The sequence below is a fragment of the Tenrec ecaudatus genome, chromosome 16 (genome assembly GCF_050624435.1).
Source record: "Tenrec ecaudatus isolate mTenEca1 chromosome 16, mTenEca1.hap1, whole genome shotgun sequence".
Taxonomy (NCBI): Eukaryota; Metazoa; Chordata; class Mammalia; order Afrosoricida; family Tenrecidae; genus Tenrec; species Tenrec ecaudatus.
Window position 1 is genome coordinate 41551493 of NC_134545.1, and position 15552 is coordinate 41567044.

The 15552-nt window shown below is 40.0% G+C and overlaps 1 protein-coding gene across 4 annotated transcripts in view; it reads left to right on the top strand.

Moving 5' to 3' along the window:
- The window catches only part of KCNMA1 (potassium calcium-activated channel subfamily M alpha 1), a 992499-nt gene that overhangs the window by 795920 nt on the left and 181027 nt on the right, over positions 1 to 15552 (top strand). For all 4 annotated transcript variants that reach the window (XM_075533803.1, XM_075533804.1, XM_075533802.1 and 1 more), the window contains exons 16-17: positions 2438 to 2506; positions 12828 to 12914. In XM_075533803.1, the coding sequence (XP_075389918.1) occupies positions 2438 to 2506; positions 12828 to 12914 (156 nt within the window). The remainder of the gene's footprint in view (positions 1 to 2437; positions 2507 to 12827; positions 12915 to 15552) is intronic.

The window sequence follows — 15552 nt, forward strand, 5'->3', positions numbered from 1 at the left end:
TGAATTCACTCCCAGTAATATCTCTCCCCTGGTTACTGTCACTCACAACTTTACTTAGAGCGAGCTCCAGGCTCCCCGGTTTTATTGCGGGACCTCACAGACCCCCAGCTCACATACGATTTTCACTTCCTACAAAGTTCTTTCAACAGCTCCTCTTAGGGCCTGCTTCTCAGCATGCTCTAGTGTTCTCTTTCCCAGCATCACTTCCTGGACCAGCTTTATTGACATAACCCTGCCCAGTCTCCCATCGTTCTCTTCGATTGTTTCATATTCTGTATAGCACTGGACATCATCTGGAAATGTACTCTCTTTATCCACCTGTTTGGTGTTTTATTGCCTGTCTCTGCAAATGTGAAATAGGCTTCATTGGGGCAGCGATATTGTGCATCCTGCCAAGTATGAGTAGGTGACCTTGGACAAGTTGCATGACCTTTCTAAACCTGGGGTTCATCATCTGTAAAACGGATATAGCAGAAGAAGTCTGAATAACCTGGGTAATAATTCCCTCTTAGGGATAATGTGGATTCAAGAGATGATTTAAAAAGCCCCCAATCTGTAACCCTAAATAACTATCAATTAATTTCTCAATTTGTTAGTCAAGCAGATATTTTATTATCCAGAAAGTCCTTAAAACATAAACACTCTTTTTAAAAACACATAACACAGACCATCTATACTGTTTGTTATGCAAATAATGCATGCAATATGCATTTGTTTGCAAATCACATATGCACACTGTGTGCATTATATACGTATATGTGTTAAACATCTGGGTGTGTCATGTAGAAAAAGTTAAGTACAGTAATTCTTTTTTTGCATTACGTGGGCTTCCATGGATATATAAATATATATTTTTGCCTTATTATATCACATTGAATTTTTGTATCTTTCTACATATTATTTGCTTACCTTACGTTTGAATTTAAAATTCTTTAAAAAGTCATTTTGAAAACTGTATAAAATCATATTGAACTGTTTTTTTATTCAACCATTTCCCTATTGAGCTTGCTAAATTCTTACTCTATGTAGATAACACTAATCCTGAACATCTTTGTGCATAAATATCTTCCCACCCCACCTATAATTTCCTTAGAATTGAAAGCCATAATATGTTTATTATTATCTAGAAGTTTTGTTGCTTTAGTAGTTCTTCAGCACTACGGGGAGTTCTCAACAAGTCCAAAACCCTTAGAGAAGTTAGTGGCGTTGAAGAGATGACGTTCAGAAACCTGGAGGACCAGGGCAGGACGAAATTAAATAAGGACTCAAGTAGGTGGTTCTATCCAAGGAGCTAAAGGACTTCTGTTTGTTGTTGTTGTTGTCAGGTGACATTGCGTTGGTTTCAACTCATAGCGAACTTATGTATACCCGGAGGAGAGCGGGAGGACCGTCCTCACCATTTTTTTTATACCCTAGCCCATCGTTGTAGCTACCGTGCCAATCCATCTCATCAACAATGGTCCTCTTTTTCATTGCATGACTGAGCATGATGTCCTTTTGCGGGGACTGATCTCTCCTGGCAACATGTCTCAAGTATGTGCGATGAAATCTCCCCGTCCTTGCCTCCGTTAAAGCATGCTGGCTGTTCCTCTTTGGAGCAGATTTGTTTGTTTCAATACTCCTTGTCAGCACATTGATTCAACTGTATTACTTCTTCTCCATCTAACTTATTCCATGTCCAAGTTTCACATGAATATCCAGATGAGGTGATTGAAAACACAGTGGGGTTCAGAAAATGCGCAATCAGAAGGTTGAGGTCCCTGGGGAAGACCTCCATAGAAGCCTTACATCTGAAGTGGCCTGTGAGAATGGATAGGGAGGAGCGGCCATTGGAGATGGGAGCAACCTCAGGAGTGAAGGCTTGGAGACAACAGTCTGCCATCAAAGCAGCCTGGGCTGACGACAGTCAAGGCAGGCCAGTCTAAGGGAGACTGCTTACAGAGGGCCCGGATGACAGTGCCATAGTGCTGTGCTGGGTACTTGCTTGGAAGCTCAGTAGTAGTATTGTCATTCTGAGTGCACAGGGGTCTGCTTGGAGCAGCAATTTATACCATTTGTACAAAAGACTGAATGGATTCCAAATATCAGGTTCAGCTGCTTCCTCCGCCCGTAGTTAACATTTTACTATCCAACTGTGTAACTAATGAGTCTGGCCTTGCGCAAATCCCCAGGCACAGATCCCTATTTCGGGGCTGTGTCTAGACATCCAGACCGGAGTGTAATGTGTACTTTGAACCTTCAGTGCCTTATCACTTGTGAGAAATCAGGTTTAATGGGGGCGATGGTGAGGTGTCGTTCCCACCCCCTCTGGCACAGTGACTGTGGAGTGAGGGCTTCCTTGGATAACGATTGTGCTGGGACACAGAAGTGTTATAACTGTTATGTGACTCTGGCCGGCCAGAAGCGCTGATTGGGAGGTTTCTCCATCTTGTTGCAGGCTGTGTTTTGTGAAGCTCAAGCTCCTAATGATAGCCATTGAGTACAAGTCCGCCAACCGAGAGAGCCGGTAAGTTTGTTGCAAACCAGCTGGAGGCTGACCTTGATGGTGGTGAGAGTGCCCTCTGGAAACGCTGATTCCACTCCTTTCTTCAGCACTGTTTGTTTGCCTCTGACCACAGGGCACATTTCAAGGCGCTCTTGCCCAACCCTGGAGCTTCTGTTTCTAGCTATGAATCCCAACCCCGGCGGGAAATTCAGAGAGGGGTTCTCTGGAGCGGAGGGGCCAAGCCTCCCAACCTCCACCTTTTCCAATTTTCACTTTTAACCCTCAAAGTGTAAATTCAGGGAGAGACCCTGTCCTAGAACCCTTTGACTGCTGTGAGCAATGAACAATGGGGTCTGACCTCCTTTCTAGCAGACACAGGGAAGAGTCCAGTGGGGCACACCAGGTCTCTCGGTGGCCAAATGTCAAGCAGCCTCTTGTGTGCTTTCCACTGTGACATCCAAATCGAGGTGGCAGAGTAGCAGCTTCATGCAAATGAGCCAGAGCTCAGATAGGAGTGCTCTTTATTTATTTAGTGTGTATTTAATGATGTGCAAATCAGGCTGAGGAAGGACAGAGTCTGCTGGAAATAGATAACAGCACAATCAATATATGAGTTTATGCAAGAAGAGGGGAGACATTGAGCTAACAAGTAGTTTTGTTGATAGGATAGTGAATATATAACATAGAGGTGAATTTTTTGCCTCCAAATTCTGAGCACCTTTTTGGAAAGAAAGACTCCTTTCAGAGATTCCCAGGTCTGTGTCCTCTAGAAAGAGACCCATAGTGTGTTCATAGTTGTAGTCATCAATGTTCAAATGGAAAGAGGCCTAGAAAGCAGAGAAGGAACTGGACTGAAGGTCTAAGTTGCCTCTTCTTGACTATGAGACAAAACCAACAGGGTAGAGCCTGGCTATGTTACTGAATATGCTGACCAAGCATTAAGTAAATGAGTCCTGATTTCAAAGGGGGAAATGTGGAACAAAATTTTACATTTCTATTATTTTAAAGAATTATTTATAGTAAATAAAATGGACAAAAGTGTCAAGTAGTTTACGAGGTACTGCCTGGCAGTCATTGGGTGTGAGACCATGTGGAGGGAGAGGGTGGGAGGCTGGCACAATAGGGAGAATGTAACTAGTGCCATTGGGCTAGACCTTCAGAAATTAGTCAATGGGTATGTGATCTGTTGTGCATACTTTCACCAAAATCAAATAAATCTTAAGGTGTTAACCTTTCTTTTGGTGTCCACTGTGTATACATATGGTCCGACTGTTTGAAGCAGCCTGCAGGGAGGTCTAGAAAGTTTCTCAGCTTCCCAGGATTAGTCAGATTCTTGCTTTTGAAATTTAAGAATTTTTCATCATCCAGATGAATAACCCAATAGAGCCAAATTTTCAAAATTACAGTTTGTGTCTCCTATGACCGAAAAAATCAAAACACTGGGTTATAAGCAAGTCAATCCCATGTTTTGTTTTACCCTCCAGATCAGATTGCTCACAAAGCCAATCTGATTTTATGTTAAGCTCTTTTGAAAATCCAAATCAACCAAAAAGAAATAAACTGGTAGATTTGGTGCGCACATGCACCTCATGGCCATACCAATGGACAGCTATGTGTGCAGATGTACGCTTTTCTTTTTTGTGTTGACAAAGTGAAGAATATTATTTGCAACAACAACTAAAAAAACCCAACAACCCCATAAACTGAAAATCTAGGTGATGCAAGTGGAATTTTCTGGGAGTACTGTTTGCTGTGTTTTGCCAGTACTTATCTATACCTGCATAGGAAGAACTGTACGTCCTGGTTTTTGCAAATGGATATTCTTCAGGTTGCCAAGTTAGGAAAACTTGGCGTAAGTTGTTGTTCTCGCTTGATCACTTTATGCACCTCTCAAAAAGGGTCTCATAATGGGAGTGATGCTGATTTTGAATAGTATTTTCTAACCGTTCTCGAATAATTTGATGGAAAGATACTTGGCCTTTGGTGGCAAGCAGGGAGAAAAGAGGCACACCGAATCTACTGTCACCATTCTAAGAACCCTAACTCACAGTATTCCCTACAGACAAAGCGTTTTCTGTGATAGAACCTCCAATTGATTCACAAGTCTGAAATATTCTGAATAAAGTCCCACTTGTAGATATAGGTAGCTTTTGTGTATGATTTTTATTTACAGGAAAGCACAAAAATAAAAAGAACTTGTTTGGCTCGGTTTTGGCTTTCTGTGTGCGATTGAGAGCTTCAACCCTCAAATGTGGCTTGGTATAATTGTGGAAGCATGTAGGTTCTTGTAGAAAAACATGTGTTTGAAGGAATGTGGATTATGCATCTGAGAAAACACAAGGACATATCAAAAATAATGTCCATACTAAAATAATCAAGTTTTTTGTTCTCCTGAGGTGATACTTTGATTTCATTTTCAATTGAAAAGGTCCCCCTTTTTCTTATGATGCTTTTTAAAGGACCAGCTGTTATCCTTTAGAGACCTCTACTTGTCCTTTTGGGAGAAAGGTGGAGCTTTCTACTCCGTAAAGAGCAACAGTCTCAGAACCCCCGAAGGAGCAGCTCTGCTCTGTTCGATAGGGACCACCATGAGTCAGAATGGATCTGAGGGCAGGGAGGGTTTCTTGTTTTGTTTCGTTTTGGTGGCTTGTCCTTTTGATTCCCTGGCCTTTTAACCTGTGTTTAACGGCCTTCTGTGTGGTTGTATTCGCTCCCCATTACTGTTTTCATGCTTTGCCGAAAAACCTTGTTTTCACATACCTCTTTCCAATATTTTGAAACAAAGGTTTTGTTTATTCTTTCCTTCTAGTGTCAATCAATTTACTATCAAATTGTTTGATTTTCAATTCTTTTCTTGTCGTTTTGCAGAAGCCGAAAGCGGTATGCATTCTTCGTTAACTTTCCTTCCAACCTCCACCCTACCTTCACTCCTAACCACAGGACTAACCATTTGCCAAGAATTCAGCAGGATAACACCAACCTCTAATATATATATATATATATGTTACCTATCTATATATATATAATCTCAGGCCCCCTTGTCTGTAGTCTATATACATATATATTGTTTCATATATATGCATATGTATATTTATATATAAACCCCTCTTCACCAGCCAGATTACCTACAAATTGAAGGGATCATATTACTGTTGTTTGACTTGTGGATACGTTTGGATGATGCACTAACTTCTTTGCAGGAAACGGAAGAAAAAAGCAAAGGCATAGTACTGTTTTTCAGTTATGGCACCAATTATGAGAACAAATAGCATTCCAGTCGAGAAGGAGAATGTGTCTCGCCAGCCCTGTGTGTTTGTTTCTGTGTTGTCCTGATGTGTTGTTCTCGGTGTCTATCACAGTCGGGTGCCATTTTGTTTACATATCACATCCATATTACCGATGCCTTCCTCCTCCCTGTGTACAGCTTACAGTTTACAGAGCAGAAATCCTTTAATCCACAACAAGAGAGACCAAGCTCTTATACTTCTTTTCTTACACCTGTTTTGGTAATAAACTCTTAAGTAGCTTATTTCCAGGGAAGCACTTAGTAAAGACTTAGGACACTTTTAATAAATTGTTAGATCATTGAATCTTACTTGCCGACTGAGTACTGTTTGCTGAGCTGGGATCCTGGCTTCCCCCCCACCCCTTTTCACAGTGTGTTTGGTCATATTTCTTAATATGAAGTAGCTCCACTTCATCCTGTTTTGCTGCTGTTTTGTGTTGCATGAAGCATGACTAAATCCTCCTCAACGTCATTAAGTCTTTTAATTTTATTTACTTTTTTGTGGGTAGTTAATAATTTCAATATAGTTTTTCAATAGTGTGTTCTCCAAAACAGTATTGTTAAAATCATACTAGTATGATATCTACTCGTTCATCTCCCCATGAATTAATTGTCCTTGTGGTTGTCATCGTTGTCATGTTTGTATCTAATCGTGTGTGTGCATGTGTGTATATGTATTATCCGGCAATCTTTCCAAAGTCATATTTTTGGGAATTTTTTGGTAGATGTGTGAAATTGGAGGTGGCTTCCTGTCAGTTTGGTATTATTAATATGATCCAACTGTGAGAAGTTACTGCAACTCTTTGCATCTCTAAAGACCGACAGTGGTTGTACCTGTGCTGTTGGCTTTGGCCTTTAAGTTCTCTTCTTTTGTGATCAAGGCATGTTGTGATGCAAGCATGACCTATCTGATGTATGCCAGAAAGTGGCATGGCTTGCTCCCAGAGCCAGATAGCCAACATTCTCTTCCCTCCTCTCTCCCATACACTTTCCTTATGTGTCAAATATGTTTTCAAATACCATTTCTAAAATGATTGGAATTAATTTAGGTTAAACAAGTCCCTATCAACATCGTCCAGTACTAATGACTTGAACTGGACAAACTGGGAGCAATCTTAACTATATTGTCTTTGTGTAAATTAACTGGGCTTATGTATATTGAAGCATGGATAACATGGCTGTGTCTCTTTTATATATATAAGAAAAAGTGTGTGTTTCTAGTTGTGTGGGGGTCAAGCTGTATATATTATAAAGTCCATATGATCCAATAAGATTTGAGATTTGGAACTTCTCAGCCCATCAACTGCAGTGCAGTTGTGTTCTTTGAGAGAAGGCACACTTAGTTCAAAGTCCCATTCAGCAACATTTGCCAATGACCCTGTGTGATCAAAGAAGTTGCTTCACAGTGAAAAGATTCATCTTGACACAGCATTACTTTAAGTCTTGGATGATTCCTATTTGCTTACTCTAATTATTGAAGTCCCAGTAGCTTGCTAGACACAAATGTAACTATCATGCCAACTATAAACTATAATATTACATGAATTGTGATATGTTATTAATTGCTTGGGAAATGGTACATTACTCCTGCCAAAATGGAGGAGAGATAAATAGATGCCTATATTATCTATCCAAAATGCTTTAAAGTTACCTTTGGAAAAACTAATACCTTTTTGTAAATTGAATTACCCATCCATCACTGGTCATCTTCAGAAACAACATGGAAGTAAAGTTGACAATAATGAGGAAGGAACCACTAGATATTTCCCAGTTTTTATGTGTAACTGGTAGTAGAAAGTGATAAATGCAGAGTAAAATACAATTCAGCTAAGATTTGATGTTCCTCTCGCTGAAGAATCGGCTAGATATATTTCTTTGTTGACCCTGCTGGCCATTTCCATGTGAACACATCCTTTGTTTAGGAACACATATTTCATTCCAAGTGAGTATTCTTTCCACTATTAAACCAATTGCTCCAGCTCCTCAATCAGCTGTCTGTTTTTGTTTGTATATTCACATATTTATACTTAATGCCTGTGGGATATGGCTAGCTTACTTTTCCACCCATCTAGAACTGTGGAGCTGGAGTAGCAATATTAATCTCTAGAAAATTGACACATAATAAGAGATGAGAACAGACACTGCATAATGATGAAGGGATCAATAGTCCAAGAAGACATAACTATAATAAACATATATGCACCTAGTGAAAGACCTTAAAATATATCAATTGAATACAGAATTACCAAAAAAGCATATAGACACCTCAACAATAGTAACAGGAGACTTCCACGTGCCACTCTCAAGGATGACAGAGCATCAAGAAAACACTCAAAAAAGACAAGCAATACTCAAGAACACAATCAACACAATTAACCTCGTAGATATATACAAAAGACCCCATCCAACAAAAACACAGCATACTTTCTTCTCCCACAAGCATGGGAGAACTGTGGGAAGCCTAGTAATCAGAATCACAGCTTAGTCTTTAAAAGACTAGCTGTGGCCACCTTATTAGAAAGGAAAAGGAGACCAATGACTTAGGTCTACCATTCATTCAACAATCAATTGCAAAGCGTCAGTTAAATGAAGGACTCTCAGGTTTTTACTATCAGAAACTCAGAAGTGAATAAGCCATGAGCACATTTTCATTCTTTCACTCAAGTGTGGATCCTCACAGAGAACACATACCTACATACTCCCTATAGTGATTGAAGAGACCAAGACTCAATCTAGACCCAAAAGCAGCCAGAGAGGAAAATAGCAAGGCCAGGCAAGTATCCTGGGGAAAGGGGCCACATCAACGGCCACATCATGTTTTTAATTGAGGTTGGCAATACCATAGAAGAGCAAGGGTCATTCATTTTACTTGAAGTGACAGAGAGTTCACGCTTACCAAGGAAGAGATTTCTCTATTGGAATTTTGATGATTGATAGATGGGATTTTTTTCTTAGAGATTTTCTTATTTCTTCACATGACACATATAAACGTTTATCAATAATAAGCCATGAATTAGACAAAGTTGGGACCAGAGAATTATTTCAAGTGGTCTAGAGGGAGAGGAAAGTTTGGCAGTGGTGAGAACAAACCAAACACAACACTGGAGATTTTTCTTAAAGAGGTGAAATATCTTTGAAATGATTTATGTATATTCACAGCAGGAGATCAGCAACAAATTCTAAGGATAGTAGCTATTCTGCAAGGACTATGTTTCTTCTTTTTAAGATTCTTATATAGTTTAAACATTTCTCCTAGAGGAAGAATATTACCACCTTATTGAAGCTTCTGCATTTGGAATGTGTATAGGTAACTTAATGTCTGGACTAAGGAAAATAGTTATTCATTTAAGCAAAGAGTCTTTGAAACTTTGGATCCTTACACAAGGAATATGATGTGTTATGGCTCCCTTCATGGAATATATGCTTCTGCCCCAAACCCTTACATATATGAACCGAGTCTAGCATAATTAAAATCTTTGTGCATGTAGATTTTTTTATTTCATTATTTTCCTGAGCTGGATGCCCATTCGGATATATCCCATAGTCTTACATGGTATCTGTAATTGATACTGTAGTAGTGGGTTAACCCTCGCACCTTTGTCCAAAGGGAGTCAAAAGGACTTCTACGAATCACACAGGCGGTGATGTCCCTGGCGAGGTTCTCAGTACTATACATGATCAGCCACAAGATTTAAGGGACAGGACAAGCATTCTGCTAGAACCCCAAGTCAGTACAATGTTTCTGATACTGCAGTCAGCACCAAGGTCTTCTGATTACAGAAGCTTACCTTCTTTTGTTGCCAAGGATGAAACGGACAGTTGTCAGGTTATGAAACATTATTTACTTCTAGTCTGGTTTAGGGTCACTATGAATCAGAATCAACTCAACAGCCTGAAACAGCAGTATGTTTTTTTATAGACGCCTTACTTATTGGTATAAGCTACCTCACATGAAGGATCTACTATGTGCCACTCACATAGAAAAGAATAGAACAGAATAATCGAATTATTTACCCCATTGTACAGATGCAGAGAACCATGCTCCTTGCCTTCACCTGCCCAAGGCCAGGGCCTGCACTCTTGAAGTCTGGCATGTGACATGTGCACCCACTTGCTTAACTAGCTTTAGTGTCAACCTGAGATCTGAACACAATCACCTGCCAATAGTGTCTACAACCTTTCCACTCCAGTCACTTCGAAACAAAACATGTTTGGAGGCTGCCATAAATTATGTCAATCTGAAATCCCTAGAACGAAGATTCAAAACTTTTCCTGTAGGCCAATTCTTGTTTACTGCTAAGAAGGAGCAGAACAGAGGAAAAGATGCTCCAACAGTGGAAGCCCACGCACCACTGTATCTCCCACAATGGCTCAGTGAGCTTTATTATTGAACTAAAACTTAATGAAGCCTATCTTATTTTTTTAAAAGGGGGGCTGTACAGAGTTCTGTGGGAGGCTGATTTTACACACGTATGTCACCACGCTGTTGACGAATGTACACTTTTTCCTTTTGAATTCGACTTTTCAGATTATCATCAGCTTTTTTTCATTCAGAAGCCTTTTCTAACATTCATAGGAACACGGCAAAATATAGACTTCTAAAATTTTAAGGAGCGAATTTCTTTAGCCTACAAAAGTGTAGAGGGTTCTTCTTGTCTGTACTTGGACAGAATCACAGATGGGACAATTGTCCCCCCTGTAGTTTCATCTCACTATGGGTCAAGGATCCTGGGTGGCCAAGAGTTCAGCACTCAATTACTAGCTGAAAAGTTGGTGGCTCAGAACCGCCCCCCCCCCCCCGAAGGGAAGTCTTAGAAGAGTAACCTGGCAATCTCCTTCTGAAGGGTTGCAGCCTTAAAGCCTTTATGGCAGCGGTTCTCAGCCTGTGGGTCGCGACCCCTTTGGGGGTCGAACGAACTTTTCACAGGGGTCACCCAATTCATAGCAGTAGAAAAATTACACGTATGAAGTAGCAGCAAAAATAATGTTATGTTTGGGGGTCACCACACCCTGAGGAGCTGTATGAAAGGGTCATGGCATCAAGAAGGTTGAGCCCCACTGCTGTGGAGTACTTGCACTCTACATACATGGAGACTCCATGAGCCAGAATCAGCTCAAGGACAACATCACGACACCAGCAACACAAATCAGTACTGTGATCTATTCCATAGGGCCAGTTAACGAAACTGTCAGATAATTTCGCTGGGTATCAAATACATTTTTGGCTTTTTTCGTAATGATAGAGAATAATAGTGACAATAACCAACATGAATTATGAACCCTTGAAATAAGAACATATGTATCCTTGAAATAAGAACATATGTATCATTAGCTCCATCATTCTAGAGAGGTTGAGTAGCTTCCCTCATCATACACCCCCAAAATGGCCATGCTGCAATTAAGGCCAGTGCCCAGCTGTGCAGAATGGCCCACAGAAAAAAGATAAGAATGTGCCAAAGCCAGAATTATGCTTTTCCAAAACATATGACTAATTGGCTTTGAAAAAAGAATTTATCTAAACTGCATAAACTCTGGTGCTCCTTCCTCATGATTATGCAAAATCATAGGGCCGATTATTCCAAGGTGAGGATTTAGCAAAGAGGTAATCAGGAGGGGACTGGGCAGCATGGCTGTTGGTTCAAGCTGTTATTAGTGGAGTCTGCTGCCCTTTGATTTGGGCAGAATCTCATCCCTGCCAGTGATTCTGAGCAGAACAGTCAAACCTTTGTGGATGCTTGCTACTTATTCTTTAGTGTTAATGACAGCGATGACACAGGTTCAGTTTCCTTCTCTCAGGTCTTGTTATAGTTAATAGTCCTAGTTGACCACAAGCCATTATTTTGCAATAATGATCTACTCTGAGATCTTTCATCTGAACAAAATTCACCTGGGTCCTTCCTGCATTACTGCGGGCACATCGTTTGGGTGGCTACACCACTCTCTGGAAAGATTTTATCAGAAGAAAAATATGGCATGTGAATGGATATGGTCCATTTTGATTGTTTTGGGCATTTGAGTACCTCCTCTAGCCTAGTTCCAAAGTTTTATTACCCGAAGCACTGCGTTTCAAATAAAAGACCACCCCTGTTTCATTTAGAGTCCCCCAAAGTCAGCACCCATTAACCTCTTAGCCTCATCTGTGTCCTTGTATTCTGCTTTTGATCTGCAGAAAATTAAACCTGTTTTTTAATCCATTTATCAGATTAAGATACATTTATCTCTTTTGTCAGTCCAAACACAAGTTAGTCAGCCAATCTATTTATACCACTTTGAAATAGGATAGTATGTATTTGGATTCATACACCCCTGCAGGAAAAGGTTGGCTTTTTTTTAAAGAGTAATTTGTATTTGTTTTCTAACAACAGTTAGCCCAAGTCAGAATATTCTAGGTGAACATTTAATTCAGACATTCCCATGCACGTTTGTCAGTGCCAGCTTGAAATCAGCAAGCATTCGCAATTGTTGTCTTTATCCCACCTTTACTGGTAGGCTAGCTTCAGCTTCCCGGAATAGGCTGTCTGTGGAACCTGTCCCCATGTCTTCACAGGGTCTGAGCACGGTCTGTTTCCTTCTGTTTTGCTTATGGGTATCATGTACCATTTCCCACAGCGATGATGTGGTATGCATACATATGTGTGCATATATGGGTCCCATTAATGCTCTGTCATATAAAGGTAATAAATATACCAATGGCTTTATTTGATCAATAATTCATCAGTGTTGACTTCCATTAGCAGTTTCTAAAGGAATATATTATTACAAACTTAGTTTTATGATGAGCAGATTTCCTCATTATATAAACCTGGGCCATAATATCTAGATTTACTTCAATTTGGTGAACCTAGGATATACTAATTTGGGAATCAACTAGTAGGGATTAGTGCGGCATACCCATGAGTGGACAGGGACCTTGGGGGGTCCCCCAAATTTTGGGAGGATAGCATTAGACTAGTGGGCCCCCTATAAAAAAACCATAGAACAGTGTGCTTTCTAAGGTTTTAGTCAGAACACAGCCTCACAAGTGTCTTCTTTGTTTGTTTTTTGTTCACCGAGCAGTATATTAATTAATCCTGGAAACCACCTTAAGATCCAAGAAGGTACTTTAGGATTTTTCATCGCAAGTGATGCCAAAGAAGTTAAAAGGTAAGATTTATTCACCTGCTTTCTTCTCTGGTCCAGAGACATCTTGACCCAATTATGGGAGCTTGCTTCCACATGTGCAGGGTGTGAACTACTAAACTCCTTAACTCAGCTATGGACAGCAATGGTGCCAAGTCGTAGGACTGACTGAAATGTTGTGCTTCTATGAATTCTTTTTCTCAGAATCATTTCCAAATTTTTGAGGTAGAATCATACAAGTTTGGAGCTCGGAAGTTTTAGTTATCTGCTCCTTTATTTTAGAAGCGAGGACCTCTAGGTCATGCAAATGACTGATGAGATAGCGCTGCATAATCTGGGCTCCTGGTGTAGTTCTGGGAGTATTTTCTGAGCAAATTACCCCAAGAATGACCAGTTTTCTGTCTTACATACCAGATTAACCCAAATGAATTTTTAAAAGCTTAGATTAATTTCTAATTAAACACTCAACTGGTCATATTTATACTTGTGGCCTTCCTATTAGGTGACTGACGTTTCCATGTTATTTATTACATCCCAAGATTCCACTGGCCACCATTGAATGATACCATGTTATAATATTTGTGCTAGTAACCTTAATACTGTTTAGGCAGCCTAGGAAATTGTGTGCCTTTTTGTAGAACACCATGGAATATTCTGAATTTTCATTTTATCCTAGGAACTTGGAAAAGATGGCACATGCTAATTGACATCTTCTATTACACTGGTTCTCAACCTTCCCAATGCCGTGACCCTTTCATACAGTTCCTCATGTTATGGTGACCCCCAAACATAAAATTATATTTTTGCTACTTCATAACTGGCATTTTGCTACTGCGATGAATCAGGCGACCCCTGTGAAAGGGTCATTTGACTCCCAAAGGGGCTGTGACCCACAGGTTGAGAACCACTACTCTATTAAAAAGTTTATTAGAAGGAAATTTTACTCAAATTGTCAGACCACTCAGCTCAACAATAATGATCATCAAATATATTATATAAGTCATTAATTGTATAGGTACAGTCAGGTAGTTTCCGACCTACAATGGGATTCCGCTCTAATGACTCCATTATAAGTCAGGTCTATGTTTTTGTTTGTTTCTTTATCATTGCCTTTTGTTATCGGTGTTTTCGTAAATTGGGTCTTTATTTGCCTTTGGGGATTGGCATGAGAATGATAACATTGCCAAAGTCTGTACTACAACATTGTAGTATATATTGCTAAAAACCAACAAGAATGCAAAACAGCACTCCTACCCAAAAAACAGATGCTCACAAGTGCAGTTTGCCAAACTTAGATGCATTAAAAGTCTGGGACTACCTGTAATTATTTACACAAGGCTATTTGCTCATTCACTGAGTTCCCACTCATAATGAGATATTGTTTTAGACATTCTACATGCTTTAGTGTTCTAAACAATCCTTTAAGGTGACCTGTAAGGTAAAACGCTTAGAGTATTGGTGTCTTTATTTGCAAAATCGAGAAAACTCTTATGCAGGATTTAATATATATTGTCATTCTTCTAAATTCTATTGTTATTCTGTGATAGCTAGTTAGTTCCAACTCTGAGTGACCCTGTTTGAGAAAGGAAAACTGCCCATGCGGCGTCCCGGGACATCATCTTCATGTGAGCAGATGGCCAACGCTCCCCCCCCCCCAACTGACGTCACTGAGTGGTTCTAAACTGCCAGTCTTTTGTGTTTAGCAACATAGCCCTTAACCATTGTGTCACCAAGACTCCTTGTTTTAAGAACTAAGCATTTCATAATTATTAATGAATTCTCAAAATAAACGTATGAAACAGATAGCAGTATCTCTATTTCATAGATGAGGAAATCAATGATGCTCAAGTACAAATTAATTAAATCACTTGCCCAAAGTCACAACACTAATAAGTGGTTTCACCAGGGTTGAATCTCAAAATCCACTTGCCGAGCCTCGTTCTCGAAAATCCAAACCCCCAAATCCACTGCTTTCCAGTTGGTTTCAACTCCCGGCGACCCCAGAGGGTTGCCAAAAAAGTAAGCCTTACAAACCGATTGTAAAAATGTGGCATGTTACAACTGATGCTTATAATGTTTTCCTCTTCTACGCTAGTAAAATAGTCCTACCAGTTACAATAGCTTTCAGGGGTGAACAAGGTAATGTGGGCTGGGAGACACGTTTGTTAGGTACCTTCAGGTTGGTTACCACTCATAGCAATCCAGTAACAACAGAACACTGCCTAGTTCTGTGCCATCCTCACAGTTCCTGTGGGATTTGAGCCACCACAGCAGCTCCCGCGCCACTCCATCTCATTGCAGGAAGATCCATATGTGTTCTTATGCCAAAGAAAGGTGGCCCAACAGAATGTGGAAGTGATCAAACAATAAAATGTCATCTACAAGTAAAATGTTGCTGAAGATCATTCAACAACCGTTGTGAAGATACCTTAGCAGGGAGCCACCAGACATTCAAGCTGGATTTCGAAGAGGATGTGAAACAAGGAATATCATTACTGACATTGGATGAATCTTGAATGAAAGCAAAGAATACCAGGAAAAGTATTTACTTGTTTTATTAATTAGGCAAAGACATTCAGCTGGGTGGATCATAACAAATTATGGATAGTATGGAGAAGACTGGGAATTCCACAGCACTGCTATATTGTGCTCTTATGGCATC